Genomic DNA, 27,493 nt, shown 5'->3' with positions numbered 1-27,493 from the left:
CTCACCGGAGTCTTTCTGCCCCACAACCTTGTGAAGGACTCCAATGTGCAAGGTGCTGTCCCATTCTCAAAAAAATTATTTGACTGGACAGATGGAGCACTTCTTACTGACCACTTTATCAAAGATGGGGGTTTAAGGATTATTCAGGGGTAGCCAGATGAGGTGATGGCACAGACCCCCGGCTATGCCAGCTGGCTGATGCCCACTGCAAGTCTGAGGGTGCCCCAGAACCCCCACAAGTCAGATAACTAGCTGGGAGGACTCAGAGCACAGGGAACACTCTACTTAGAACCGCAGACACATGCTAGCAAAGGGTACAGACTGGGATCAGCCCGAGGAAGCACCTCGTGGAGAACTGCGCTGAACAGGAAGCTTTCACATCCTTGGGGACAGTCTCCCTATTGGCACTGACGTTTGGTAACACACAGAGCTTCCAGCCTGGGGAGCTTGCTCGGGCTTAGGCCTGGCACCAGGCCCAGGTGTGTCCAGAGTGCTCATAGCAGCTTCATAACCCATCAACTGGATCGTTGTCCATGTGGTCAGGCAAGCTCCAGCCCTTCCCCCAGAGGCCAGCTGACATCACGCAGCCAGGCGTCTCCCTCCCACACGCCTAGTCCTTCGGGCTGGCTAGCCCCCACTCTGCTCCACAGTGGTGCAGGGCAGAGGCCAGACCTGTCCCTGGGCTGTGCTGCGTTTAGTCGCTAGGTTTCCCAAATTGCACGTGGATTCTTTACTGACTAAACCACGAGGGAAGCCCAGACCTGTCTTTGGGAAAAGCTAATTCTTCCCTCCTGAGAACGTGAGGTGTGCGACGGGCACCCAGCAGCCTGCCAGCTGCCTGCCAGCTGCCACCCTGGGCTCCCGGGCTGGGACTCCCCTCCTGACCTTTGGGCCTAGATCCAGCACGTGGCAGTGACCAAGGTTAACCAAACTCAGAGAAGACCGAGTTCAGAGCTGAAGGCCAGTGAATTCATAAGAAGGAGAAATCCATCCCCCAGTCCGTTGGGCTGCAGGGCATCTGGCAGGGCACTCCACCTGTGACTTGGGGGCTCTGATGATTCCCTTTGCCCGTGTCCTGCAGAAGGGAGAGGCATGCTCAGTGAGCTAGACCCCTAGCCGCCTCTGCGGACGGTGCTGGGGGTGGTGCCAAGTTCCTGCTCTCTGGGCCTCGTGCTGAGACCCCCTTCCCTCAGCCCCTCCCATCAAGAGCAGCTCCTCTGGGGGGGCACCCCGGGGGTGAGTCCTTCCTGCGAGCCCTTTGGGGTCAGCGCGGGGCACTCATGGCTAACACCTTGTCTTCCGTGCAGACGAAGGAGGGCGCCTTCACCCTCTCTGCCATGACGTCCGGAATCCGGAGAAACTGGATCCAGACCATCATGAAGCACGTCCACCCGACCTCTGCCCCGGATGTGACGAGGTGAGCCAGTCAGGTGCCCAGGAGGCTCAGTGCAGCCGCCCTGTCCCTCTGTGTGTTACTTGCACTGCCCCCACACCCTGCCAGCCCTGCCCAGTGCATGAACTCCCTGGGGCCTGGGTGTAAGGCATCTCTGGCCGCTGAGCCCTGGTTGTTCAGAGGCAGCACCAGATGCTGTGTCCACAGGCCACCTCAGCGTTGTCTTTTCTTGGTCTTCTTGCCTCACTCCTGCATCTGCAGGATGTCTGTGCAACCGGGACAGATGTCCCTTTGGAGCTTTTGGTGTGGGGGCCGAAGCTGGGGATGTTCCTGTGTTCATAGCCATGCTCTGGGAACCTCATCATTTGCCCCCCACTTTCCTCCTGCCTTGATGGTTAGAAACCTGCTGTTTTCATTTCACAGAAAGCAGATAGATCAGGATCTCTGCATGCAGCTGGTTCTGTGACACCCAGAAATCTGCTGCCTTCACTCCTGGCCTCAGTGCTTTCACTGGTCCTGAGAATTTCTCCCTTACGCTTTTCCTTCCTGTAGTCCCAGTGCTTCTCAAGTGCCTCTCTTGGGCTGGAGGCCATGCCCGGATGGTGGCCCTCGTGCCCACAGAGCACTCACATCTCCTGGGGGTGGCTTCACACCTTTGCCAAGTCCTGCCTCCCGGCTGGTGACCTACATTTTTGAACAGAGTCGGGAAAGGATCCTAAAGGGACTCTCCTTTCTACTCTTTCTGTCCTGTCCTGACTCTATTCCTTCTTTCATTAGATGAACAGAATATTTGGTTGTTCCTGAGTCTGTATGACCAGGAGCAGAGGCCAAGGCCCTCCCTGGGCTCTCTGAGGGACCCCATGTGGCCGGTCCAGCTCTAGGTGGGGGGACGTTGGCCTTGGGGTGTCACAGAGCAGGTGTGGGGCTCTGGCCTCAGAAGCAGCGTGGAGAACGTGCTCAGGCCCACGTGGCTCGGGACAGGTGCCTCCCCTCCACATCAGGGCCACAGTGTCCTCCTGACAGGAAGAGACTCCAGTGTCAGTGGTCTGAGCCGAGGTGCTTGCCTCACTGTTTGCTCTGTGTGGGGGCTTTTATACTTTGAGGAAAGGATAGATGTTTTCAGTGTAGCTAAGCCATGCATGTCCCAGGAAGGTGTAGATGCCAGAAGTTGTAGCTCAATCCATGTGCTGCAGCCCCAGCCTGGTGGAGTTGCAGGGGCTTCCTCTCCAGAGAGAGTGGCAGAGAGGTGGTGTGTTGGCCTGACCATCACACAGTTGGGGCCCTGGGCCAGCTTGCAGTTGGGTGTTGTTGAGAGGTCCATCCTGGAGAAGTGTGCCCAGGCATGTGGTCCTGGCCTGGAAGCCCCCAGGACAAGAGGGTACCTCTTCCAGAGGCTCCTTGTCTGTGTTCCCTGGAGGCCCCCAGCCCTAGCCCTTGCCACTCACGGGCTTCCCACCCTGTGCTGAGGGCTTGGGTGGGACCAGAGGCCACTCTGCTCAGGCTGAGGGGGTAGTCTCGGGATCTTGTCTTCAGACGGCCACAACTTATGGTTGTGGGGGAGGGGGTGCACCCGGCTGCTGGGCAGGCAGGGGTGTCCTCCAGTGTCTGGCCCAGGTGGGCCACCAATCTTCTTGAGTCCTGACCAGTGAGCCCCTATGTGGTGCTGGCTCGTGGGAACCACCTGGGTCAGCCAGCTCACTGGCCCACAGGTGGTCCCAGGGCTGTCACACCAGCCACCAGGGTGGTTTTTTAAAACACAGACCTGACTGTGTTCCTTACCTGCTTATTGAAAACCCACAAGCCTTGAGGAAAGTAGCTGCTCCCGTTCACTCTGTCCCCACTGGCCCAGCACACGCTTCCCTCCCATATGGCCTCGTTTGGATGGTGGCTGTGCCCAGCAAACCTGACAGGGCTCTCAGACCCTAGCATCATCCAGCAGGAAACCTCTGGGCCGTTGTCTGCGGCTCCTTCTCTGCCTGCAGGGCTGAGCCCCCTGGGATTCCCCCCAGGGACTGCAGCTGAGCAGGAAAAGCACATAATGACAGCAGGGGCTGGGCCTGGTGGTGGGGGCCCCAACCTGACCACTGTCTCTGGACCCTGCAGCTCGCTGCCGCAGGTGAAGGCCCGGAGTGGCTCCCCCTCGGAGACGAGGCCACCGGAAAAGCAGGACGGGGAGCTTGGGGAGCCCGACCCTGAGCAGAGGAGGAGCCGGGCGCGTGAGCGCAGGCGCGAGGGCCGCTCCAAGACCTTCGACTGGGCCGAGTTCCGCCCTATCCAGCAGGCCTTGGCCCAGGAGAGGGCCGGTGGCCCTCGGGCCGAGGCGGAGCCCGGGGAGCTGGAGCGGGAGCGCGCACGCCGGCGGGAGGAGCGGCGCAAGCGCTTTGGGACGCCTGACGTGGAGGGGCCCAGTGCAGACGATGCGGCCCTGCGCATGGAGGTTGACCGGGGCATGGGGCCGCCCACAGCTGCGGAGCTCAGGACCCAGAATGTGCATGTGGAGATCGAGCAGCGCTGGCATCAGGTGGAGACCACCCCCCTCCGGGAGGAGAAGCAGGTGCCCATCGCTCCCCTGCACCTGTCCTCCGAAGACGGCAGCGACCGACTCTCCACGCCCGAGCTGACGTCGCTGCTGGAGAAGGAGGTAGCGGCCAGGACGGGTGGGCGGGCTGGCTGATTCCATGCAACCCCCTTCCTTGGCCCTCTCTGTGCCCAACAGTGTAGGAGCCGTGGGCCTAGGCCCAAGGGCTTGTAGACCCCTCAGCAAACCAGGCACACAGACAGGTCCCAGATAAGTACTAGGAGGGCGGGCTGGGTCAGGGGGAGGTGCACACCAGGGCTTTCCATAGACCAGAGGGGTGGGTACTGCCATTGAGAGCCATTGGTGCCAGAGGTGGGTGTGGGGTGAGGTGTGTGTATTACCTTCCCTGTTTCTGGGGCACAGTGAACAGGTAGGCTCCTGTCTGGGCACAGCAGCCTGGCACCCTGGGTAAGGCCGGAGGGGTATACATGGCTGGCCTGCCTGCTGATTCCGATGTGCTCTTTACTTTGGGGTCTGATGAAACCATAGGCTGGGCACCTGGCCTGCCTTCACCTCTCATCTTATTTTGTTAGATTCATGAGGCCGATATGTACCACTAGCATCAACATTTTTCTATGACTGTTAATACAATAATAAAGGCAAAACACAGTAAATTAACAGTCCAAAATCAGATTGCTCTAAACAGCTGGACTGCAGGGCAGCAGGCCACACACACTGGACTCTGAGACTGTTTTCAGACAGCACAGTTTGATACGAAGGTCCCTGTGCCAGTCAGCACAGCCTGCAGCTGTAAGGGGCAGGAGCCGATGGCTGGACTCACAGCTGCTAGGAACCACGATGAGAGGCTGCTTGCTTCTTGAGGACCCATCCTCACCAACGTGATTTCATACAAAATCCATCATGTCCAGCTTGTCGAAGGAGGTTCTGTAGGAGCCGAGGTAGAGTCTTGGACAAGGTCTGCCTGGAGCAGCACAGGCCTTTTTGGCCATGCTGAGGACACCCAAAGGACCCAGTGGGCAGTCTTCCCTCAGGCACAGGCATGGAGTCCTTGTTCCTGTAGGGCCTGGCCTGGTGCAGCCCCAGCATCTGGAAGCTAGTGGTGCCCACGCAGATTCACAGCCTAAGCTGAACCGTTGGTGCAGTGTAGACCTGACAAGCGCACCTGCCGGCGAGCTCTACCACGCTGGACTGGGACGACCACGAGGGCCATGCCATGCTGCTCCTGACCACTGCTGCCATCCTGCTTCACACGTGTGTCTTTTTGCCTGCAGTTGGAGCAGAGCCAGAAGGAGGCCTCAGACCTTCTGGAACAGAACCGACTGCTGCAGGACCAGCTGAGGGTGGCTCTGGGCCGGGAGCAGAGCGCCCGGGAGGGCTATGTGCTGCAGGTAGGGCTGAGGGGCTGCCACCCTCTGGGCACCCCCAGGCTTCATGTGCAGGACCCAGGCAGGCTAGGAATGTGCAAAACCAGTGCTAGGCTCTAAGGCCCTCTGTCGCAGGAGCAGGTGCTCTGGGCAGGGTGCTGCTGCTGCTCGTGTAACATTGGGAGAATCTGATGAACCCTCTACAGCCAAGGCTCTTTTGTTTTTTTCATAAAATAATTATGGTTGTCTTTCTCTTCAGCTCTCAAAGAGCCCAACATATATTTATTAATCAGTGTCACATGTTTGCAAGTCATCTCTAACTTCATAAGAACAGCATTAGTCTCATTTTACGGAAGAAACTGAGGAACAGACAAGTGCCTCCTTAGGATCCGCCCATGGCAGAGCTAGGACCGTGTCTATGCCCCACCCACAGGGCAGCCTGGGACTGTCCACTCGCCTAGCAGCCCCACTTCTTACTTTCTGCTGAGCCTGAGGTTTGAGGGGGAAACATGGCTGCCCAGTCCCGAGCCAAGTGTCCAGACCCATCGTCTCCTGCAGGTGTCTCTGTGCCAGAGTGCCAGTCGCCAGCTGGTCTCAGGGAGCTGCGGGTGTCTCACCAGGCAGGAGGGCATTTGGGCAGGGCAGGCTGGTATGAGCTGCCAGACCTGCAGTGCTCCAGGCCCTACACCAGTTCTGGGGTACAGCACTTCGCTGCCCCCTTAGCAAATGTGTGATGGGAAGAGGTAACAGACAGATGAGCTCCAGGAAGAGCAAAGCAGGACGGTGGGACTGAGAACATGAGTCTTGTCATCAAAGGCTGAGGGCACCACAGTCCAGTCCAGGTCCTGCACCCCGTCCCCCAGCATCAGGTTCCTTGTCTGTGTACACCAAGACATGGTCCCAGAGGGTGCGCGCGCCCCCGCCGCCCCCTACCCAGACTCTCCAGGCCCCTGAGTCACTGTGATACGTCTCTGCATCTGCAGACCGCAGCACACTGGTTTCCTTGGTCTGGTGGACCTTCGGGGCAGTCTGTCCTCCTGCCCCGCCCCCCTCCAAAACACCCTCTGGTGGATGTTTTTTCTGCTTTCCTTTTCCCCAGCTTTGGCCTCAGTCCTAGGTACCCTATGTGCCCTGGACACTCCTCCCAGCCCTTCAGCCATAGTTATTGCCATGCCCAGTTCAGACCCTGAGACCCTGGGACCTGGTGTGGGGACACCCCTCTTTCCTGCACATGTCACTCTAGGACTTTCTGGGACATCTGTGCAGAGACCCCGCAGGTTTGGGGAGCACCTTTTTAAACCCTGGTTGGGCTGCCAGCTGACATCAGGCCGAGAAGATAACTGGCAGCAGATTTTGCACATTGCTAACCTCAGAACCCACCTGTGTCTGACCCGGATGGTTGCATGAGCCTGCCCCCAGGCCAGACATATTAATACTTCCCTACCAGGTCAGAGGGCAGTTACTCTTAACCTCCCTCTGCGTTCACACTGCTTATGATCTCAAGTCTGGGTGAGCGAGGAGGGCCTCTGGGGTTAAGGGTGAGGAGGGTCATGGTGGCGGGTGGGCGCCGTGCTGCCAGCCGGGAGGAGGAGCTGGCATGTGTGGCCGTGGACTGTCTCTTAACTTGCGTAACTGAGTGTCACACCTGTGGCTTCCCCGCCAGCGTACCTTGAGGGAGCCATGGGCAGGCCAGTTCCCAGGCTGAGCTGTTCTCACTCCCTTCATGTTGTTTTCTCCTCCGTTAGTTAGTTCTGTGTATTTTGCATGCCTTTCAGTTTGAGGAGTTTTGTTTCAAGTGTGTTATTTTCTGCATGCTTCACTTTGTTATTTTGAACTCCACAAAGGTTTGTTTGTTTTGTTAACTCTCATGTTTTACTCCATGGTTTCCGTTCCCCCTCGTTTTGTCTTCTTGCAGGTAGAGGTTAGTTCTTCTTGTCACTGTGGAGGACGGGTGCCACCTCCCACAGGAGTGTCTCGGATGTCACCTCACTGACGTCCGCCAGCGGTGCCGCCCTTCCTTCTCCTGTGCCAGAAGGAAGGGGCAGCGTGTCGGGTGCTGCGCTCTTGTGGGGTTTGTGGTCTAGAGCCATGTGCCTTTTGTTTCGCAAAGCAAATGATGCTCTGCTCTGCTCCTGCCCGCGCCTCCTGCCAGAGTCCCGTCCCGCAGTCTTTGTTTGCTTACCTCTGTGCTCCATTATTCAGTTCTGTTTGGTTTATTTCTCCTAGAAGCTGTGCAGTTAGAGCTGTTTTGATGTTACTGTTCATGTTTTCTGTTTATCTGGAAACAGCTGCTTACCAAAAAAAATTGAGATGATTTGTTAGGTTTTTTTTAATGGGAAAAAAAAAATTGTGCAAAGGATAAAAGACAGACCCACAAAGGAGCCTTTCTGTGGTTGACCCTGGCCAGAGGTGTGACACTCAGAACTGGGAGGCCGAGTGTTACTAACCCATGTTTCATCGGTTTTTTTAAGACCGAAGTGGCCACCTCCCCGTCCGGCACCTGGCAGAGGCTCCACAGAGTCAACCAGGATCTGCACGGCGAGCTGGAGGCCCAGTGCCAGCGCCAGGAGCTCATCACACGGCAGATTCAGGCCCTGAAGCGCAGCTACGGGGAGGCCAAGGATGCGATCCGGCACCACGAGGCCGAGATCCGGAGCCTCCAGGCGCGGCTGGGCAACGCTGCCGCCGAGCTTGCCGTCAAGGAGCAGGCGCTGGCCAAGCTCCAGGGCGAGCTGAAGCTGGAGAAGGACAAGGTGCGCGAGCAGCTGGAGGAGCGGCAGCAGAGCGAGGCCGCGCTCAACGCCCAGCTGCGCACCAGTGAGCGAAAGCTCCAGAGCGCAGAGGCCCTGCTGCTGGGGAGGACGCAGGAGCTGCGGGACCTGGAGCGGCAGCAAGCGCTGCAGCGGGACCGGCACAAGGAGGTACAGCAGTTGCAGGAGCGCATCGCCGACCTCAGCCAGCAGCTGGGTGCCAGCGAGCGGGCCCAGAGGCTGATGGAGGAGAAACTGCAGAGGAACTATGAGCTGCTGCTGGGGAGCTGCGAGCGGGAGAAGCAGGAGTTACTGCGGAGCCTGGCGGAGGCAGAGGACAGGGCCCGCACCTTCGAGGGGCGGCTGCAGGAGCATGAGCACCGGGTGGAGGCTCTGCAGGAAGAGAAGCTGAGCGCTGGGTCTGAGGGCAGCGAGGCAGTGCAGCGGCTGGAGGAGCAGCTGGAGATGAAGGAGGCCAGCATCCAGAAGCTGGCTGAGCATGTGCAGAGCCTGCGCGATGAGCGCGACCTGACGCAGCAGCGCTTCCAAGAGCTGCTGGGCCGCGTCTCCCTGTCCGATGGGGATGTAGCTGCACTGCAGGAGAAGCTGAGGGGAAGGGAGGCCGACTACCAGAGCCTGGAGCACTCCTTCAGGAGGGTGGCCGGCCAGCTCCAGGGCGCGCACACGCGGCTCCAAGAGAAGGAGGAGGAGCTGCGGCGCCTGCAGGATGCACACGAGAAGGCGCTGGAGAGGGAGGGGCGGGGCCTGCAGCAGGCTCTGCTGGGGCCGTCCACCCTGGGGAGCAGCCTAGATGAGGAAGACGAGAAGCTCCAGGCAGAGGGGGAGATCGAACGGCGACTGGCCACAGAGTCTCTGGAGGATGCTGAGGACAGCCTTGCTCGTGTGGGCCTGCAGTGCCAGACTGCCGGCATGCCTCTGGGCCTGCCCTGCTTGGGGCTGGAGGACGTGGCCCCAGGGGAGGACCTGGGGGACAGCAGCCCCAGCAGAGAAGAGAGCACGGTGCCCCTGAGGTCGGAAGTGTCCTCAAAACCTGACCAGGGAGCACCTGGCATTAAGAGGCAAAGAATCCGATTCTCCACGATCCAGTGTCAGAAGTACACCCACCCTGACGGGTGTGAGAAGACCGGAGCCAGCAGCATGTCCTCGGACACCAGTCAGGAGCGCTCACCCTCGGAGGAAAGTATGTCATCAGAGGCTACCCCCAGCTCACTCCCCATGCCCAGTGACCCAGATGCTTACCTGTCCATCATCCACTCCCTGGAGACCAAGCTCTACGTCACGGAGGAAAAGCTCAAAGGCGTGACAGCGAGGCTGGAGAGCCAGCAGGGCCAGAGCCAGGAGGCCCTGTTTGCGCTGCACCAGCAGTGGGCCAGCACCGAGGCGCGGCTCTGCGAGCAGCTCCGAGCCAGCCTGCTCCAGGTCACTGCGCTGGCCGCCCAGCTGGAGCAGGAGAGACAGGCCAGGGTGGAGGCGGTCGAGAGCCATGTTGGGGAGCTCAGCGACGTCCAGGTGAAAAACAGCCAGGCCCTGGCTTGCCTGGAGAGCTGTAGAGAACAGCTGCGGTCCCTACCAGGGGATGCAGGAGCGGGGCCCTTGGCTGGTCTTGAGAGCCTGCTCATGGGTGCTGTCCAGGCCCTGCATCCCCGGCCAGCTTCCATGGGGGAAACAGGCTTCTTTGAGGAGGAGAAGGTGCCATCCCAGCAGCTGCCACACATGCTTACACTGAGCGAGCAGGAGCAGCTGCAGCTCCTCTCTGAGCAGATCGCTCTGGAAGCCGCCCTCATAGACCAGATTGCAGACTCGCTACGGAACACAACATCAGACATGTCGCAAGTCTTCCTGGAGATCGCTCAGTCAGGACGGTGGCCGCTGGAGTCTGAAAGTGCTGTGGTCTGTCCAGGGGCCCCAGCAGATGCCTGGGCCAAGAAGGTGCTGGTGGATGGAGAGTTCTGGAGCCAGGTCGAGTCCCTGAGCCGGCACTTGGAGACGCTGGGAGGAGAGGCAGCCAGTGCCTCGGGAAGCAGGCAGCCATGTGCCCGGCCAGCCCCAGCCCCTGCCCTGGCGGACGCCATGTGGGTCAGGGCTGAGCTCAGTCTTGCCGCGTGCTCGATGAGGGAGTCCCTCCACCGCAGGCTCCGGAGCATCCAGGAGACCCTCCAGGGGACACAGGCAGCCCTGCAGCAGCACAGGTGCATGCTGCAGGAGGTCCTGGGGGCCTACCGGACCCCTGCCTTTGAGAGGGTGATGCAGCAGGTCTCGGAAGCCCTGCAGCTTCCACTGGGCACCAGAGACGGCGACCAGGTGTCCTGGGCCAGGCACCCACCGGTAGAAGCACCAAGTCATCAGGACCCAGCCAGCTCCCTGGCTTGTCCCTTGTCCAGCCAGAGCTCTGGAGTCTTACCTGCTATTCAGGAGGAGCTTGCCCTGCAGCTTAAAGATAAGGCCAGTCTCCTGGGGGAGATTTCTGCCTCCCTAACCTCACTTCCCTCTGTGGAGGTACTCGGGGACTGTCGGAAGCTCCTGCAGGCATCCCAGCATCTCTTGCGCCGTGCTTGTCTGGGAGGCCTTGGCCAGTATTCTTCTTTATTAGTTCAGGATGCGATTCTTCAGGCTCAGGTGTGTTACGCAGCCTGCAGGATCCGGCTTGAGTATGAGAATGAGCTCCGGGGCTACAAAGAGTCCTGGCTGGGCCAGGGGGCTCCCTACCAGGGGCATGAGCAGGCCTTGGGGTCCCTGCAGGGAGAGTCCGAGGGGCTTCTCTGTAAGCAGAAGGGCGAGTACTTGGACGTGATCGCCTTCACCCAAAGGGAGAACATGGAGCTCCAGACCAAGGTCGCCCAGCTGGACCAGCAGCAGAGGCGTCTGGAGTTGGCGCATGGCGAGCACGGCGAGAGCCTGGCTGCCCCACCAGAGCAGTTCAAAGAGGAGGTGGTCCAAGTGGAGGGCGTGCTGCAGGCCGCATGTGGCAGGGTCCGGGGCCAGCCTGACACTGGGGCCAGGGCCGAGCAGGACCTGGGGGGACGGCCTGTGGAGCAGGTGCAGGCCCTGGAGGCCAGGTTCCAGCTCAAGGTCAAGGAGCTCCAGACCATCCATGAGGAGGAGCTGCGGGCCCTGCAGGAGCACTACTCGCAGACCCTGCGGTGCCTGCAGGAGACTCTGTGCCACTACCGGGGCCAGCCCCCCTCTGGCTCACTGGCCAGTGGCGAGGCTGAGTCCTTGGCGGGGCTGAGGGAGCGTGTCCGGGAGCTGGAGGCGCAAGTGGATGTTCTGCGGGAGGAGCTGGAGCACCAGGACCCGGCGGGCGGCATGGCCTCCCTGCAGGAGGAGCGCCAGAGGGACTTGGAGAGCCTCAAGGTCTCAGCGCAGAGCGGTCGGGGTGCGGCTGGGACAGGGTTCTCGGCTCCAAAAGCGCTGTTCCCCCTCGGCTGCCTGTGGGCACAGGGGGTCCCAGCAGAACCCGGTGGGGGCCCCCCACCTCACCTCCAGGCTGTGCAGACCTGGACTTGGCGAGGTTCCTCTCCTCCTAACTGTCCTGGGAGGGCAAAGTCAGGCTTCTCAAAGGACAGGGGTGTTTGCCACACAGTGTCAAGGGCCACTTCCCACCTCCCCCTCAGGGGCCGTGTCCAGTGGGGAGCCTTGTGCAGGAATGGTTGCTCTCTCAAGGAGATGCAGCCTTTCTTTCCCCACACATTTGAAGAAGTGACTTTCCCCCAACACATCCATGCTGGTTCACACCCGTGTTGGTGATCAGGACTCTATGGCCCTGGCTTGTCCAGGTGATGTTCCCTGGAGCATTCAGCTGTGTGGAGCTGCCTGGGCTTTGGGCTGCCTGCTCTTAGGCTTCTTGCCACACGAATGCAGTAAATGCCAGGCTCCTCATATGTCCCCCTTCTAGCCAGCACCACGTCCAGTGCTAAGGTGGCTCTGTGCTGCTGTGATAAGCACTTGGGCATTGGCAGGCACTTTGGCACCTGCCAGGCTGTTTCCAGTGCCTTTTCCCAACTCAGTCCAAACCTTTTGAAAGCCATTGTGAATCCCAAGGAGGTTTCAAGGGCTGATGGAAAGTGCTGCACTGTCCCATGAGGTCAGGGCACAACAGCAAGGCGTTTGAAAGTAACATCCCAGCTACTTCCCCTGACACTCAGGGTCTGCACGGGAGGCAACTTAGACGAGGCCCGGACCGGCCTCTTGTGTAGTCAGCCTGTAGGCCAGGCTGAGGACTTGGGTAGCATTCTCTGTCCTGAGTCTGTTCTCATCGGGTCCTGTGAGACACACAAATTACAACCCAACTGCTCGCCTGGGTGCCGGGCTGACAGCAGTCACTTGAGGGAGACTGGGGTCTCGGTTCCTCTCCTGATAGCTGCAAGATGGTGCCTTTTCTGACACCTTGGCACAGTAGCCATGGAGGAACCGACTGACCCCATGGTTTACTGTCTTAACAGTCAGAATTGTGTTTACAGATTAACATATGCTCTCCAAGGAAGAACCTGAGTGTTTCTGTAAGAAGAGTTCTGACCCTTATCTTGAAATACTCTTAAAACATTCTCATCAAATTATGACTTCGACCCTTCCTCTTGTGTTGACCAAGAAGCTATGCTGAACCAAAGCACGTGGGAGGGCAGCTCTCAGACTCTCCAGGTGTCCAGGGGTGTGAGAGCTGCAAAGAGGAGACAGGGGCTCCATCTGGAAGCCACTGTGAGGAAGAATGCCCCGTGAGTGGTGGACAGCAGGTCTGTCCCAGGGAAGTGCAGACCCTGAGTGTGAAAATGCTGACTGGGGAGTCCAGAAAGTTCTGTCTGCTCCTGTGGGAGTCAGAGGTGCCCAGACACAGACTGTGTTCCTGGTATCTTTCCTGGATCTGGACACAAGAAGATCCCCCAGACTTAGATCAGAGGTGACGTGGCTACATTCTCACAGCTCTGAAAGAGAACTGAGAAGCATGGTTCCTGCACCTTACTGAGCGAGGCCTTCTCTCTTAGAGAGGTCCCAATGTGCCTCCATCCAGAAAAGAGCTGCACAGACCAGCCCTGACGGCCACAGGCACACTCACCCACCCCGTGCAGAAGACTAACCTGATACGCCAGGCCTGGGGGATACAGGGTGGGTGTATGGGGTAGTTGGACCACTTCTTAGCTCCCCAAGCCCACATCCAGGTCATAAACCAAGCCAGGCTGGAGCAAGGCACAGACCAGGCCAGGGAGCAGTCCTGCCATGACCTCAATGCAATGAGCAGAGGCACCTGGTAATTAGCACCTCTCTTTGTACTCCTTCACAAGGAAAAGGAAATGTCCCACACCCTAATCTAATTCTTCCAGCGCATGCCTGAGAAGTTCAGTGACCATCTCAGAGTGGCCAGCTGGGCAGTGGCAGGGCTGGGCCCCCGGCTCCATGTCCTGGGTCACTGTCATTCACAGGGTCTCTCAGCTCCTGGCAGCTGACCAAGACTCATCTCTGTTTGCAACTGTGCCCGACGCCTGGGGTATGGCAGTTCTGAGCACGTCAGTGGTTAACTCAGACCAGACCTGCCAGCCTCTGCCGGTGCTCTGTGTTGTCCTGTCAGTCCTACCTGGCAGTCACTCCATAAAGGGCCAGGGTGGGCTGTTTTCAATTCCATGGCAGCCTCCTCCTACCCACAGTACCAGCTCTTTGCAGAGAAATGGAACTCAACCACAGGAATCAGGCAGCTCACTGGGTGAACACCCTTTTCTAACTGCTCTGGGAGTGAGTGGGTGCCGGGCTCAGCTCCAAAGAGCAGCTTCTCGCCCTGGGGGCCAGGCAGGGTGGGGCTGTGGTCTTCTCAGTCACAGTTTGCTCAGGGAGCCAAAGGGAAGTGGGTAAAGCCCCTTGTGCACCTTTCAGGCCACGTGCGAGCGGGGGTTTGCAGCCATGGAAGAGACGCACCAGAAGAAGATCGAGGACCTGCAGAGGCAGCACCAGCGGGAGCTGGAGAAACTGCGGGAGGAGAAAGACCGCCTCCTGGCTGAGGAGACCGCAGCCACCATCTCAGGTGGGAGTCGCTCTCCCCGAGCTGGGCACAAGCTCTAACCCTTCTCCAGGGGGACAGCAGGCTTAAGGAGCCCTTCGGGAGCTCATGAGCCCCGAGCCAGTCACATCTGTGCATCGGAGGACCTGTCCTCGTCAGTCTCTTTGCTGGTACTTCTCTGATAGCAGACACCTCTGCGGTGCCTTGGTCCGTCAGAGCCTGGAGGGTCAGCACCAAGCACTGGGCCTCGGCCAGTGTTCCCTCCTTTGTGTTCCACAGCAGCTTTGGGTCTTAGCACCGAGAGAAGACAGGCCAACCTGAAAGCCTGCTTGTTCTATATTGTATTAGACGTTTATGGAATCAGGTTTTTTTAAAAATATTAAAACCAAACCCCACCTGATCCCTTTTGTTTGGGAGTTCCTGGGGAATCCTGGCCCAGCTGCCAACAAGCCAAGCCTCAGCGGTGCGGGATGTCCCCTTCCTGTTGGGCTCGCCCCGAGCCTCTTGGTGCTGAGGGCCACATCCTGTCCGCAGCCATCGAAGCCATGAAGAACGCCCACCGCGAGGAGATGGAGCGGGAGCTGGAGAAGAGCCAGCGCTCCCAGATCAGCAGCGTCAACGCGGACGTCGAGGCCCTGCGGCGGCAGTACCTGTGAGTTGGGCTGGTTGGCTGGGAGGGCGGTGCCTTCCGCCTGTCTTTGTACAAGCCTCTGAGACGTGGGGTCCCGGTAGTGCGGGTGGAGGCCCAAGGCACTGAGCCCACTCAGGGCGTCCTGTTCATGGCGCCCCACGCCACCCTGGCCCAGCACTGCTCTCACAGCCCAAGTGGTCCCATTACTGAGCTGAACAGAAGCCAGTCAGTAAAACAGAGCAAAGATGCAGCAAAAGAGGTCTCAGTCAGATATTAAGGACCCACCTGGGAGACCCCCCGGATCCCTTCTCTCCATCAGCTGCCGCTGCTTCAGAAGCTGGGTGGTGGAGGCGCAGTGTGGACACCCTACCTGTGTGTGCTGAGGCGGCAGGGGGAGGCGCGTCCACCCCACAGCTGCTCTTGAGCTTTGCCCTCAGGAGAACCAGCACCCCTGGGAGCTTTCCCCTCGGCCACCGCAGGCCATGCAGAGCCACCTTCACGGGGCCGCACTGACGGCGCGGGCGGGCAGCAGCAGCAGCTGGAGGGGGTCTGTAGCCCTTTGGCCTTGGTTTTCCAAGTCCGGGTAGAGCTGGTGTAGGCTGTCAGCCAGCTCCAGAAATGGCCCAGTTCTGATCTCCATCTGAAACAGCACGTTTTGGGTGTGAGGGTGAGGCTCTCCCAACCCCGAGCCCCAGGAGCGGAGTTCAGGCTGCCGGGGGGGATGGGCGGAGCCCCCAGGCTGGGCTGCACACCTGCGCTGTGACGGGGCACAGGGCTCTCATGGCTGCCCTGCCTGGTGCTGTCCCGCTGTCCCTTGAGTTTGTGAAGGGGACGCTGGGCCCAGGGCGTGGCCAGAGGAGTGAGTGGCGCCCTCTCCCCAGGGAGGAGCTGCAGTCCGTGCAGCGTGAGCTGGAGGTCCTCTCGGAGCAGTACTCGCAGAAGTGCCTGGAGAACGCCCACCTGGCCCAGGCTCTGGAAGCCGAGCGGCAGGCCCTACGGCAGTGCCAGCGCGAGAACCAGGAGCTCAATGCCCACAACCAGGTGAGCCTCATGGGGGCCCCGCTCTGCAGGCTCCCCCCGATGTCCGGCTTCACCAGGGTGTGGGCAGACGTCACCGCTGCTGCTAGCTGCTAGCCTCGGGCTCTCTTTCTCTTGTCACTGGGTGGTTGGGGCTCAGGGCTCCACCCCCAAGGCTGGGACTGTGTTTAAACACCTCCCAGTCAAGACCATACAGTGCTCACATAGGATTTTGTCAGATTATTCTCTTAAAACATGCCTGCTGCTTAGAAAATTGGGCCACACTTAAAATATTTACTGATGGAACAGCTCAAGGTAGGTCTAGTCTGAAAAGAGCTGCTCTGTGTGCACTGGACCGCTCATCCTCCCAAGGCACCGAGCAGACAGGCCTGTCGGCCTGGCCCCAGCTCGAGACCCTGGGGGGCCCGCACCTGTGTGCCTGGTCACTGCACTGGCCCAAGTGACCGCCTGTCAGCTGGAGAGAAAGGACACGAAGCGAGGGCTGAGGGCAGCAGAAGTCCCCAACCTGCAGAGATGGGGACACACGGAGCTGCGCAGCACCGGCTGTGGTGACAAGAGGGGCTGGGAGCACGGCTCCTGCAGGGCAGCTCCGTGGAAACCTCTGGCCCGTGCAGACGGCTTCTGCACAGGTGTCACAGCTCACATGCTAACTCAGACACCCGGCTGCACTATGATCACAGCCCTAGGCAGCTCTGAGAGCACCTTGTGGTTGTGTCGCTGTCTCCAGGAGCTGAACAACCGCCTGGCTGCAGAAATCTCACGGCTACGGACACTGCTGACTGGGGACGCCGGTGGCGAGGCCGCTGGTTCGCCCCTCACACAGGGCAAGGACGCCTACGAGTTAGAGGTATGGCTCAGAGCCAGGTCCCTTCAGCTTGCAGCGCACGAGTTGCACGTAGGACCAGGGGTGGCCCCAGCTTATGGGAAAACCCAAGTCATGCCAGGACACAAAGAGAACAGTTAGCCGCCAGGCAGCATGGGACCTCTCGAGGCCCCGGGACCTTTACATTTAACCCGTCCTCACTCCCTTGCCCCCGTCCCTGGTTTCCACCACATCACAAGTGCTGACCTCCAAAACCACTGAACAGCTGCGTGACCCTGCAGCTCCCTCGTTTCTCTTTCTAGGTCTTGTTGAGGGTCAAGGAATCAGAAATTCAGTACCTGAAACAGGAGATCAGCTCCCTCAAGGACGAGTTACAGACGGCACTGCGGGTAACGCACGTCCCATGAGGGCCTGGAGGGTGGGGCCACACAGGTCCAGACCACACGCAGAGGCCTGAGTGCATTCACCGTCGCGAGTGATCTGGACGATGGCCCTCGGGCAGGGCAGCGGACATGAGGGTGGGCAGTCCTGCCCCCGCCTGGCAGGGCCCAGGGCCCCAGCACACGGCCGTTTCCTGCGGGTGCTCCTGGAGGCAGACTCACTTGGGGTGGCCAAGACCGGGGCTTCCAGCCTGAAGCACAGAGGTGCCCTCAGGGTCAAGGCAGCGCCAGCCTGCTCAGAGCCGGGGCCCTGCCATGCCTGTTGCACTTTGTATCTGGTTTCTGCCTCCACAAGGTGGGGTCAGCCTGCTTCCTCTGCTTCTGGAGGCATCCCTAGTCCAGCATGTCTGTAACCACGCTCTGCTGTCCTTTTGTCCCCAAGGACAAGAAATACGCCAGTGACAAGTACAAAGATATCTACACAGAACTCAGCATTGTGAGGGCGAAGGCCGACTGTGACGTCAGCAGGTTGAAGGAGCAGCTGAAAGCCGCCACAGAAGCACTGGGTGAGAAGTCCCCGGAGAACCCGCCGGTGTCCGGATATGGTGAGTCCTGCGGCTCTGGATTCTCTCTCTGGAAACTGGGTGGTGGGGCTGCTGGCCCTTGATCCAGCAGAGGAGCCCCCTCTGGGTCAGACTCTCTCCCTGGCTGCATGGGCAGGGCATGGTGGGTGCCAGCTCACACAGGGCAGTCACTCTTTGGTACACATGTTCACGACCGCAGGCCATGTTTCTCGTTTTCCTGACGGACTCCCTTATTCTGGAAGTGGCTCTCACTGGTTTGTGATCCTGGGGTTTCACCATAAAACCTATAGAAGGCTGCAGGGCAAGGACTGAGGCCATGTCCAAGCTCACTGATCCTGGAGCCTCCCCCTCAGCCAGTGAGGACCCTTGCTTGGTGGCCTGCATCGCTGCTTGGCGGGCATTAGGAGTTCTCCCAAAGGCAGGCAGGCCACAGGCAGCAAAGTTCAGCTCAAATGTAACACCGGCTGCTTCAGAAGAGTCTGGGGGCCAGAGGACTTTGGGTTAGCCAGAAGCGCACGTATCCTGTGACCTGGCACTTCACACAGGAGCAAAAAGCTGGCTCAGCTTCCACAGTCAGGGGGCTGGCCCGCTAGTCACCCATCACGCAGCTCTTCACAAGAGACGGGGAGCGAGCCTTCAGTACTGGAAGCTAGAGCCCGGGGTCTTGGGAGGGCAGGCAGCAGGGGCCCAGCAGCAGTAGGGCCGTGGCCAGCCTGGGGCCGCAATCATCCTCCACGCCTCCTCGTGCCTTGTCCTGAGGATCTTATGACTTACGGTTATGGGCTTGGCGTTCCGCTGGTTTGTTGACGGAGATGTCGCGTGGGTGACAATGTTAAAAGCTGGGAAGCCCTCAGACTTGTGTGTTCTGGGGGGTTTACAAAACTAGCACCATGCCCTCTTCATCTTCTCAGACATCATGAAGTCCAAGAGCAACCCTGATTTCCTGAAGACAGACAGGTCCTGTGTTGGCCGGCAGCTCAGAGGCCTCAGGTCCAAGGTGAGTCTGGGGGCCTGCACTGGGTGTGCAGAGCCCACCAGGGGTTACACGGAGGGTCTCCAGGGTGCCTCAAGTCATGCACATCCCACTGGGTCAGTGCCAGGGCTTCAGGCCGAGCGCCCCTTGCACAGCAGCAGGACTGTTTCCTCGGTGACGGCGGGCCTCCCAGGGGCCGTCCTGTCATCTGGACCGCTCCTCGCACATCTGTAGTTCACACTGACGCCGTCCGCACACTTTCCTCCACATGGGCCTCTGCCCCCTGCGCACCCCTCCATGGGAAGGTGGGCGGAGGGTGGGGTGCCCAGCTTGTTGCACTTAGGATTTACTGTGTGTGTGTCTTGTTTTTGCTCTTCCCCTGACAGTCCGTAATTGAGCAGGTCTCATGGGATAACTGAAACGACCCGCTTCCCGGCCCCCCTGTCGTGTAGGTAAACCTCTTCTCACACCACTCGCCTGCTGCCCGCGAGGAGCGCTGCCTGCATGCACTGCTCACTCCTCCACGGGAGCTCGTTTTCCCATCACTCTTGTTCTTCCTGCTCAGCAGCACAGACAGGATCCATGTGAAGTTTCTTACCTCTTCTGGGGAGTTAACTGTAACCTCTTAACAGAGGGGCGGCTCCCCCGGCCTGGCCAGCTGCCCAGAGCCACATCCTGGGGGGCGCAGGCGTTGTCAGCCCTTCATCCTGCGTGTCGAATGGTGTGTGCTCACGTTTTCTTGGGAGACCGCTTCCTCTGTCAGGAGGCAAGCTTGACAAGAATCTCCCATCGCTGAAGTAGTTCCCACTCCCCACCCCCAGGATTAATAGGCCAAGGGGGCTGATGCCTCATGCCTATAGCTTGGCAGATACTCAGCAGAGCAAGGGGACCACAGGCGCTAAGGGCTGAGCGTTTTCCAGCCCCAAGGACCCAGGCACCTCAGAGACGGGAGGCACGGGCTGAGCACTGGCTGCCTGACTCCGACACTTGGCCTGGACACTTCTGGCTCCCACAGGGCCGGGTCTCCAGGGCCTGGGTCACTCTCTCCTGAGCGGGTTCACCAGCTCGGCTGACCTGAGCTTGTTGACGCCCTAGTGAGGAAGCTGAGGGCAGCAGGAAGGGATGGGCAGCGAGGATGCTGACAGGGCCTTGGGGCCGGACAGCAGGTGCCCGGCTTGCCGGGCTACAGAGTCTGCCTCGGGAGGAGCTGAGCCCAGCAGTCTGCCCTCAGTCCATTCAGTTCCCTACCGTTCTGAGTCGCTTCCCACTGGATGGTTCAGCTGGTCAGAAACTTAGTTGGGGCTTTTTTTTTTAATGTGGAAGCAATTCTATTCAGCAAACCCGGACTTGTCCTTTGGTTTCTGGTTTCCTTCTTATTGACGAGTCTTACTTCCTTGCCTGAGGCTGGCCTGTCTTTGCTACAGGTTCACCGTGGGTGCTGAGCCTTCTGCCTGTGCCTGTGAACAACAGGCCCCACAGGGAAGCCTTGCTCCAACGAGCCCGCTGCCTCAGGCGGACCACGAGTCCAGGGAAATAAAAGTACTTTGCAGGACTTGCCTGCAATCCAGTGGTTAGGACTCGGCACTTTCAGCACCAGGACTCCGGTTCAGTCCCTGGTCGGGAACGAAGATCCTAAAAATAGTACAGCAAGGAGTTTGGGCTCTGGATAAAGGGCCAGATCTTTGTTCACAAGGCCTCTGCAGAGGTGTGCTGGGAAGGCCTTGCACGCTGGTGAAGGCGGGGGCAGGAAGCAAGGGTCGGTCTGTCTGGGGCTCTCGGCGAGGCTGGACCAAATGAGTTGGGGGAAGCTCAGGGACAGGGTTCCCTAGAGTCATGTTTGAGTCAGTTTGGCTTGGCAAGTTTTCGACATAAGAACAGCGTTCTTGCTGGCCCAGGGAGAAGCTGGGCCCTTGCTGTCTTCCTCAGGGACACCACTGGCCACAGCACTGGGCCTGTGATGTGCTGTCAACAGCCAGCCACATGGCTCCCGTGTGGCCCTCTGTCCTGATGTGTCTGTAACACCCTGACCCTCAGCGGGGAGACAGGAATTTAAGTCACCCAGAAACTAACCGTGTCCCCAGGGCTTTCTGAACCAGGGTCTGCTCTGTGGATGTCTGCCTTTCCTGTGGGTGCTCTCTGTACCTGCCTCCCTCAGGAACAGGAGGGCTTGGCCCCACCGGGTCAGCAGCTCCTCGTCAGCGGCTGGGCTTCTCTGGGACTTAAAGCAGACGGGGTGTATGCAGCCTCCTCGGGGGGAGCCCCGTCTGGGTGGCTGCGCATGGAGTCACAGAGGTGCTGGGTGGGCAGCAACTGACCCCTCCCGGCCTGTGACAGGGCTCGGAGGCCTCTGTTCTCAGGAGTTGGTGGTCTGCTGCCACTTAGGGAAGGAAGGTCCCAGCTAAAACAGAGTGGGTGGCAGTTTCCAGGGCCAGCCCCTGGGTGAGACTGGCTGCTGTGTAGACGGCGGCACTGCCTGAAGCAGGCGTGCTTGGGAGCAGAGTCCTGAGAGCACGTGAGGCCCTTGTGCACATTAAAGCTCGTCACAGTGGGACGTGGGCTTATCCCCTTCCTCTGACTCGGTGGCGTCAGAATTAAAAAACAGGCAAGCAGCACTGTCCTGGGTGAAGCTGGGGCCCCAAGGAAAGCAGACCCAGACCTGCCCTCATGCTCAGGGAAGCCTGCACGTGCCACGAGGGTCTGGATGTCCTTCACCTTTACTGAAGTCCACACAAACACGGGCAGGCTTCCATCCTGAAAGGCTCAGGAACGACCTCCGTGTCCCCAAGCTCCAGGAGAGACCAGCAGGGCCTATGAGGCCTAGGAGCAGGGAGGCTGTCCACCCTGGAGTGTGCTCGGGGCCTCCCGGGCCAAACATGGGCACAGAAGGTGCCTCCTTGTTCTCTGCAGGGTCTTCTCTCCAGCGCCATTGGTCTCATCCTTGCTTGTTGACAGAGCCCTAAGCTCAGCATCAGTCTTGTTTCTGACTGTTTATTTCTCGTCCAGTAACACCACTTCCTCTGGGGCCGTGGCCCTCCTCGCACACCCACTAACCCTCTGGGGCCCCACGCCGTGCCTCACCACCGGCTGCCTGCGCCATGCAGGGCTGAGGCCAACAGCCTGTCTGTTTCTCCACCAGAGTCTGAAGGAAGGCCTGACGGTGCAAGATCGCCTGAAGCTCTTTGAGTCCCGGGACCTAGAGCACGACTAGTTGCTCCCGTGCAGCTTGGACACACCTCCCGGCCACAGCCCCCGTGCCACTCCTGTCCATCCCCTCATTTTTTATTGTCGTCCTTGTTCTTGGTGTTGTCGTCTGCATTGACTGTGGTTGGATGCATGAGAGACTGGCCTGTGGATGGCTCGCTCCACTCCCTGTGGTCTTCATTCAAGCTTTCCCTGGTTTCTGCAACCTGCCCTGCCTTGCCCCGGCTCTCTGTCAGTATTACGGCCCAGCAGCCTGGGATAAGCTAGCTCTGTCTCACCCCGCGCGCAGGCGGGGCAGGAGGGGCCACGAGGCTGTGCTGTGGGTCCCGTGCTGACAGCTCGCAGCCCAGGGAGGACCTGGAAGCCCAGGGTAGGGCTGAGCCTGCACCTGCCCCGTGGGCTTGGGGCGAGGGGAGCAGCTCTTACACATCCGCTGACACCGCTTAGAGCCGCACCCCAGACCGTTGTGGTGAACCCTTCACAGCCTGGGAAATGCTGCAAGCAGCCACTCCTATTTTTGTCTGTTTTTTATTAAATCTTGCACAAAACCCGGCCCCTCTCATTCCTTCCTATGGTCATTCTTTCTTGGTCACCAGGAACCCTACTCTTCTCACATGAGGTGGATGCTGCCCTGCAGCCTGGGTTCCAGGCTGGAATCACAGTGATAGCATGTTTCCTTAGAGTCACTGGAGGAGGAAGCTCACTCACCCCTCCGCCTTTCTGGAAAGAAGCCCCCTCTTGCTTTGGGGAAGGTTGACCAGAGACCCTGTTATGTCAAGAAGGCAAAGAGGATGTTGGAGCTAGATGGAAACCGGCCGTTGTGACGTGTGCTCACTCGAGCTGAGGCCCAGGGCACCGGGGCGCCCACGCAGGGCTGCACTTGCGCTTCTTTGTTCTTGGTGGCCTGAGTGACACGCTTCTAACTGCCACCAGGCATCCTCCAGCACTAATCCTGTGAGGACGGGAGCAGGGACACAGCCCCAGGGGAGCCCGCGTGGCATCTGGCCAGCACTTGGGCGAGAGCCACAGGCTTGGGGTACGCAGGTACTTTGGGGGTGAAAACATACACATCATTGTGCAGTTTCTAGATGAACACATGAGGCCACGTAGGGTGTCCCTGGAGGCGGGGCAGAGCGCAGGTGTAGAGTGTGCGGCCCCGCCCACTTCGCTGGAACAGCTCAGAGCACCCGGCTGCAGGGCCTTCCCTGTTCCTGACTCTATGCTGGCCACTGCATTGCTGCTGTTGGTCCATGTCTGCAAAAGCTCCTTAACCCTGCTCATCAGACACCCCTACACCAGCACATCTCAGAGCCGCCTACGTGGGTGATGGCTCTGAGGGTCTGACGATGGTGGGGGTGGGGCTCTCTGGGCTGAAACGGTGCCACTGCTGCCTCTTTCCAGGGTGCAGGGTCCGCACGGAGCCGCTCCGTCTGCCTGTGGGCCGCACACTGCCACTTATCAGAGCAAAGGAGCTTCTACCTCTGTGTCTCCATCAGTGAACCTGGGGTCTGACCTAGCACTCCACAGCGGCCCCTGCACCCACAGGTGGCAGGACTCGCCTCTCTGGAGGCGGCCAGGAGCCACACTGCAGAAGCTCGGGCCACAGGGGCTCCCCAAACCCCCACCCTCTGCCCCGGGCAGTGCTGGCCATCGACTTGAGGTGAGGGCTGCGCATGGCTGGAGGGAGCAGGCTGGACACATGGGTCCCTGCTCTGCGGTGTCCTTGGCACACCGCCTACAGGCACCCCAGCTCCTCGACGGGGGCCTGCCACAACCGCAGAGGAGGAAAGAGCACAAGTGGGAGCAGCCTTGGAGGGGGTTTCTGTGCTGGCAGGGAAAGGGTGCCCGGGGGGCTGTGGACAGGGAGGCCCGGCCCCCACCCCACAGGGAGCGTACCCCCATGTCCTCAAGGATGGGAGGGGACCACTGCGTCTACTCTTCCTGTAAACGTCCACTCCTTCCCTGGGGACCTGCAGGCACCTGCCTAGGGGACAGCTGGACAGAGTGGCGTCACCTGACCGCTCTGCCTGCACACCTTCAGCACAAGTGCCAGGCTCGGGCCGCCTCCGGTCGTGCATTCCACCAGCCACGGGCAGGGCTGAAAGCCAGCGTTCCGGTGACCATGCTGGCTGCAGGGCGACACTCGGGCTTGTGCCACTGGGCGTCAGAACCAGTGTGGCCTTGGGGGAGGCGGTGGCCATGCTGGGGAGACCGGCCGAGGCCGAGCTGAAGCTCAGCAGGTGGGAGGAAGAGAACGTGGGAAGGGCCAGCCCCTGGCTGGAGACGTGGAGCCTGTCACTCGCAGCATCCAGACCCACGCAGAGCGGGAGCGGCAGTTTGTACAAACGCGCGCTTGTGACCCTCAGGGTCTGCCTGAGCAAGCCGAGGACGACATCCACAGGGCCCTGCCCTGCGAAGGGCCCGCCGCCACCTCGCTGCGCCCGCCCAGCGGCCCCGCGTGCAGGGCGCCTGGGACACTCCCGCAGCGGGGCTGCCATCCTCTCATGGCGCGGGGCTGCCCTCCTGCCTTGACACGTCCACACTGTCGCCAGGCGCTACTCTCCACAGCCCGAGGGCAGGCCTTGAAACCATGCGTTTCGGTACCCTGATAGAAGACGGGACGGAAACCCAGGAGGGATGCGAACGCTCAGTCTCGAGAACAGCAAGTTCCTCTGTAAAGGGAAGGCCTCCCCTTCCCTGAGCACGCGGCGGCCGGGACGCACAGGTGCCGCTCCTCCAGGCCCCTCAGGTGGCTCCCTGCTCCTCTGCGCAGAACTGGGACGTCGTGCAGAGCAAGCGGAGTCCACAGGGCTCAGGGTCACTGCCATGGATTTCTGTGACACAGTCTGTGCGGGTGGGTTTCTCTTTCTCCTTATACAAGCACCGCTGTTTAAGACGAGAAGAAACAGCTTGGGTACAACACAGTGCCAACCAACATGACAAGGCAATGTTTTTAATGACGGACCTACCTTTTATAAAGCCTGAGTCATTTAACAGGTGGTTCTGTTTCTTCCTGAAAGATCTCAGTAATACCTGTTCCTCATTCTTGGCAAAGTCACTCAAAGTCTTGAGGGAAAACCAAGAGGGTGCAGGAGTGCCTGTCTGCCCAGGCCACGAGCAGGGCGGGCCGCGCCGGCAGCCGCCGCATCGGTCTGCCAGCACCACAGCCGCGTGGGGGCCACGCACTCGGGGCCTGGTGTGGCGGCTTCACGCTGCCGCCGCTCCACCACACAGACCCGCAGGCCCGGGGCTGGGCCTCCTGCGATGCTGCCTGTCCGCCAGACGTTCCTGCCACCCACCCTCGCCTCCACAGCTAGCCGGGACGCACGTCTGCATTTATTTCATAGGAAGCTGGTAACAGAGTACAAAGAACACAAAACTCATTCTTGTTTATGTTTGTATCACAGCCAATTGATTTTAGGATTTAACCTTAGTAATAACAACGTATCTACTGACTCTTAAGATTCAAAACCAGTTAAGTGATAAGAGTTTTCCTAAGTAGTATTTATAAAATGTAAGGTTCTAAGTGTCTCCTTAACAATTAGAATCCTCAGATTTTCCTCACAAACACACTTCTATCAGGGTGACTGTCTCAACCCAGACTCAAGACAACACATGCTGTGCCTGACTGCTGGGCCCGGACAGAATGGGGACACGGAGACAGCGGCTGCCTCTGCGACAAGTCTGTGGGTGGTCCCTGGCGGCAACCATGCCTACCCCCACCGGCTGCTCATTCAGGGGGCAAGTGCTCAGAGAACAAGCCTGCATCGCTCTGTGCTGATGCTAAAGGAGAATGCTCATCAGACAGGGCTGCACTCAGCCCTTGGGAGGCCCAACCCTCGTGGAGGCAGAAGGGGCCCCAGGAAGAGAAGGGTCTGGTCAGCTTGCTGCTCTCTGACAATTCAAAACTTTTACCATTTAGTTTAAGGCGCTTTTTTAAAAACAAAATTCCTGATCAAGTGTTCGCTAAAACTGAAGTGTTACTTTGTCAAAATATTTATTCCTTTGTGTGACATGCTAGATTCCCATGGATGTAGCGGATCATTTCTATTGTAAATATTACCTAACTTTACATAAACAATGTCATAATAAACTATTTTTGCATCACCCTTCGTATGCTGTGAAGAGAGGCTTTGTTTAACAAAAGGACACAAGGAAAAACAAGCATTCAGGTCAAAAGTCAGAATCTGGGTCAGGAACCTAGAGGTTTATAGTGGAGTTTTGGTTTAATTTTTACAAAACCCATTTTTTAAGTTTTGGACGCACTGTCAACATTTTAAGATCAGGAGATTTCAGATGTTCACACACAGTGAATAGTTAAAAATATTTTACACCCATAATCTAACTAAGACACGCTGGTTCAGTTATAGAAACTTTCAAGGGGCCAAAAGGATGGAAAGAAATACCAACCAGAAGAAGGAACTAACTGCCCCATACCTGCCCTTTTACTAGCAGATTTATCTGCAACAGCTTTCCTTTCTGTTTAAAAAACACGCATCCTACATTATGACCTAGTAGGCGCGCACACCCAGCCACAACCATGAGTTCACAAAAGAATGTGCCCTTCCTGGGACATACTCTGAAGTCTCTATCCTACTGCATTTTTAAAGTTCTCACTGTGACCTGCTATATAAATTTAAAATAAGAAACTGACTCCCAGCAATACTATGGCTGTTGGAATAAAATGTGTGAAAATGTGGGGATCCAAACTTTCACTCAGCTAAACACAAACTAAAGTTTGACTATTAGAAATCAACTGTGGTATCTGTAAAAGGTAACGAAAGTAAACTTAAGATGCAAACATTTCCAGTACTGGTCCAACTGTTGACAAGATGTTTCAATAGTCTTTTTACCCATTTAAAAAATTATTCTGGTCAAACAAATGTACACATGGCTTTGGGACACTGATCTAATCCAGTGATGTTCAGCTTTACCACACATTGTATTTTAAAGCAATGTAAGTACAATTTTAAAAATCAGCCGGCAGCTGGGAAAGCGATAAAGACACAGCAAACGAGGCACAGGAGAGCGCACCCTCCACATTTCAGGACAGCTATGAAACACCGAGCTGCCATCGCACTCGACGCTAAGACTGAAAGCTCCCCTGTGCCCAGAAGCAAGACAAGGATGTGTATTCTCACCACCTCTGCCCACTGTGCTGGAGACCAGCCAGAGCTCAGGAGGAGGAGAGGTGACCGTCCACCTGTAGATGGCAGGACCCATGTACAGGAAATCGAAGGAATCCACCAAAAAATCATTAAACTAAAAATGAGCTCAGCAAGCATGCAAGATCCAAGGCTCAAATACAAAAACCGACTGACTGCTCTACACTACTAACAATCTGAATGGATACATTTTTTAAAGTGTAAGACCTGTATACTGAAAACTATGAAACATTACTGAAAGAATTTAAAAGACTTAAATAAATGGAAAGGTGTCCCTTGTTCATGAGTTGGAAGATGCAATATTGTTAGAAGAGCAGTACTCTCCAGTTTCACTTACAATTCAAGGCAACCCCTACAAATCGCAGCTGCCTTCGTCAAGTTGATCAGCTGGCCCAAGGTTCCTGTGGAAATGCACAACGGCCCAGAGCGATGCTGGGGAAGACGAATGAAGCGGAGGACTCTTTCTACTGGGTCCCAGGACAACTGCAAGGCTTCCGGGATCAAGACGGTGTGGTACCAGCATGAGGACTGACATACAGATAATGGGACAGAACCAAGGGTCCAGAAATAAGCCCCTACATTTACAGTCAATGGACTTCAACAAAGACGTCAAGACCATTCAGTTGGGGGGAAACAGCCTCTTCAGCA

The 27,493-nt window shown here is 58.3% G+C and overlaps 1 protein-coding gene across 3 annotated transcripts in view; it reads left to right on the top strand.

The window, feature by feature from the left end:
- MPRIP (myosin phosphatase Rho interacting protein) overlaps positions 1 to 23,127 on the top strand; it is a 92,797-nt gene extending 69,670 nt beyond the window's left edge. Inside the window, exons 13-24 of one of the 3 annotated variants that reach the window (XM_068977271.1) lie at positions 1,308 to 1,417; positions 3,497 to 4,034; positions 5,204 to 5,320; positions 13,927 to 14,074; positions 14,585 to 14,702; positions 15,563 to 15,722; positions 16,447 to 16,566; positions 16,845 to 16,931; positions 17,365 to 17,527; positions 18,418 to 18,503; positions 18,866 to 18,927; positions 21,616 to 23,127. In XM_068977271.1, the coding sequence (XP_068833372.1) occupies positions 1,308 to 1,417; positions 3,497 to 4,034; positions 5,204 to 5,320; positions 13,927 to 14,074; positions 14,585 to 14,702; positions 15,563 to 15,722; positions 16,447 to 16,566; positions 16,845 to 16,931; positions 17,365 to 17,527; positions 18,418 to 18,503; positions 18,866 to 18,898 (1,680 nt within the window). In that variant the 3' untranslated portion in view covers positions 18,899 to 18,927; positions 21,616 to 23,127. Of the gene's footprint in view, positions 1 to 1,307; positions 1,418 to 3,496; positions 4,035 to 5,203; positions 5,321 to 7,767; positions 11,422 to 13,926; positions 14,075 to 14,584; positions 14,703 to 15,562; positions 15,723 to 16,446; positions 16,567 to 16,844; positions 16,932 to 17,364; positions 17,528 to 18,417; positions 18,504 to 18,865; positions 18,928 to 21,615 lie in introns of all 3 variants that reach the window. The other 2 variants (XM_068977269.1, XM_068977270.1) reach the window with 2 other exon arrangements.
- Positions 23,128 to 27,493: the final 4,366 nt, after the last annotated feature.

The sequence above is a fragment of the Capricornis sumatraensis genome, chromosome 8 (genome assembly GCF_032405125.1).
Source record: "Capricornis sumatraensis isolate serow.1 chromosome 8, serow.2, whole genome shotgun sequence".
NCBI lineage: Eukaryota > Metazoa > Chordata > Mammalia > Artiodactyla > Bovidae > Capricornis > Capricornis sumatraensis.
Note: the sequence above shows the minus strand (reverse complement) of the source record. Positions and strands in the feature narration are given on the sequence as shown.